At 32.6% G+C, this 2,181-nt stretch overlaps 1 protein-coding gene across 1 annotated transcript; it reads left to right on the top strand.

Moving 5' to 3' along the window:
• Positions 1 to 209: 209 nt before the first annotated feature.
• LOC110444215 (coiled-coil domain-containing protein 57-like) lies at positions 210 to 1,805 on the top strand (the record flags this gene model as incomplete). Its single annotated transcript, XM_021488615.1, has 4 exons — positions 210 to 365; positions 832 to 1,000; positions 1,404 to 1,525; positions 1,717 to 1,805. Coding segments are annotated over exons 1-4 (534 nt in total), but the record flags the coding sequence as incomplete, so codon positions are not given.
• Positions 1,806 to 2,181: the final 376 nt, after the last annotated feature.

The following is a 2,181-nucleotide window of genomic DNA, read 5'->3' as shown; positions in this document are numbered from 1 at the left end:
AGTAGACTGAAACAAGCACAGTTTTACAGTGCGGTGCCGTGACACGAGCCCGGCATCCTACCTCAAGACTACCCTGCCTCACAATTTGACTGATGAAAATGGTTGCTTTGTGAATAGTTGAGTTTGTTGATACTTTGTATTTCAAATGCACAGGTACATATATTTTGACTGAGAGAAAAAATATAATATGCGTATGATTTTTTAAATCAGAATGCAAACCCTAGAAGCAGCTTACAAAGATAAGGACAGACAACTTCAAGAAGAAAAGGCAAAATTCACAAAACTTAAGGAAGATTTCAAATACAACCTGAAAGTGCTTGAGGAGAGAGACAAGGAACTAGAAACATATGATTTAACTTTCAGTGGTACGTTAGATTGATTATCCTCGATTTACTGTCTTATCCCTGTGTTAACTATTATAAATATATCCTAACAAAGATATCTATATAAAACAATTATTACTATACCATGATGTTAGATAACTCTTGAACACAATGTTTTTGATTCATTTGTTTCTTACATATTATTCTTTTTAATTTCTTACTTCCCTGTACAATATGTTTCTCTTGTGTTAATTCAAAATTTAGTATAGGTAATCAAATGTTTCTTTCTTTTATATATTTATATATAGAAACAGTGTTTCAGACTTTTAGAATAGTTGCTTGCAATTGTTTAAAATTAACAAATTAGTTAAACTGTATGCACTAACAAGTCAGTTCTGTAAATAACGGAGGCAGAAATACAGACATTTTTTCCTAATGGACTGTAATACTTTCCGATGTATGTGTGGGTATCATTATTGAATGTCCTAAATCTTATATCCATGCTCAGAGCTAAAGTCCAGTCTGAATGTAAAGAATGGAGAGATGAGTGAGATGAAGATCAAGTTAGACGACATGAAAACATGGAGTGACAGAGAGAACCAAGCACGGGAAGAACTCCAGCTTCATTATCAACAGAGGTTGAAAGAGAAACAGGCAGAAATTGATTCCTACAGATGGTATGTACAGGATACTGTAAAGTCTGATAGTTTGCCCTGCTGATTTTTACAAAGCAAATGTCAGAGATAAATACAAGTGGATAACACAGGTGAAAAATATGAAATTGATATCTTCATCCCACTTATTGAAATGTAACTGGTTTTCATCATGAAATAAGGAATATTCTAGTTATAACATTTGGAAAAGACAAACATGTTGCTAGTCATGCATCCTATGACATCCATTTGATGAACTTACTGAGAAAAAGTGTTATTTTTCACACTGGACATTTTTTTTTACAATGTTTAAATGTAATAAAGACTTTTATATTGATCATAATATAAAAGCATTGCAGTTATTAGCCTTTTTGGGTTTTTGGCTTTCAGTAAGGCTCCATACAAAGTATGCATGTAACTTTTTCAGTTCCAAAGATTCTGAGCTGCAACAGGAAAGGAAAGAATTTGAAAACTTCAAGAGAACTCTTCAAAGGAAATTGACAGAAGTTGAGGAAGAACTGGATACACAACGCAGAGAATTGAGTGCAGGTACAGCATCATTCTGTTGTGAAATATTAACACTGTGGAATACAAGTACATTTCTTAATAAATTGTAAATGGTGAATGAAGATTATATTCGTTTATTATAATGTAACTGTAAATCTTGCTCAATCTGAGACCACAGATAAACTGAACTGTAAAATTGACATATTTTTCAATCTTTGATCATTTGCTTTCAGAATTTGACGATGCCTTGAAGAGGAGAGAACATGAGTTTCGTCTACAAACAGATGAAATGGGCACAAAAGTTCTAGAGTATGAACTGAAGGTATACAACCATATACAAATAAGTTTACTCTAGTAAAGTTGATAGTACCATAATATTCCATTAGCCAGCTGGTAGTTAAGGTATAAGTTGTTTGTCTGTCTATTCAATTGGCTGTCTGTGTTATTTAATTTCATGCTGTTGATATACAACAAATCAAACATGAAATTGAGATAGGGGACAACAGCATTGAAGGTGGCAACTATTTTGACAATTTGTCTTTAACAAGATATTTAATGTTGCAAACAAACTTGATTTCATCAAAAACTGGGTCAGCAAATGAAAACATATGATATATTACTAGGATAAGTTGATAAGTAACTGTTTATAGAGATGGGGGCGTGTTTAGTTTACTATGTTAAGTTGATGTGTAAGGAGA

This window comes from Mizuhopecten yessoensis, unplaced genomic scaffold (assembly GCF_002113885.1).
Source record: "Mizuhopecten yessoensis strain PY_sf001 unplaced genomic scaffold, ASM211388v2 hete_36064450, whole genome shotgun sequence".
In the NCBI taxonomy this organism is placed as follows: Eukaryota; Metazoa; Mollusca; class Bivalvia; order Pectinida; family Pectinidae; genus Mizuhopecten; species Mizuhopecten yessoensis.
Note: the sequence above shows the minus strand (reverse complement) of the source record. Positions and strands in the feature narration are given on the sequence as shown.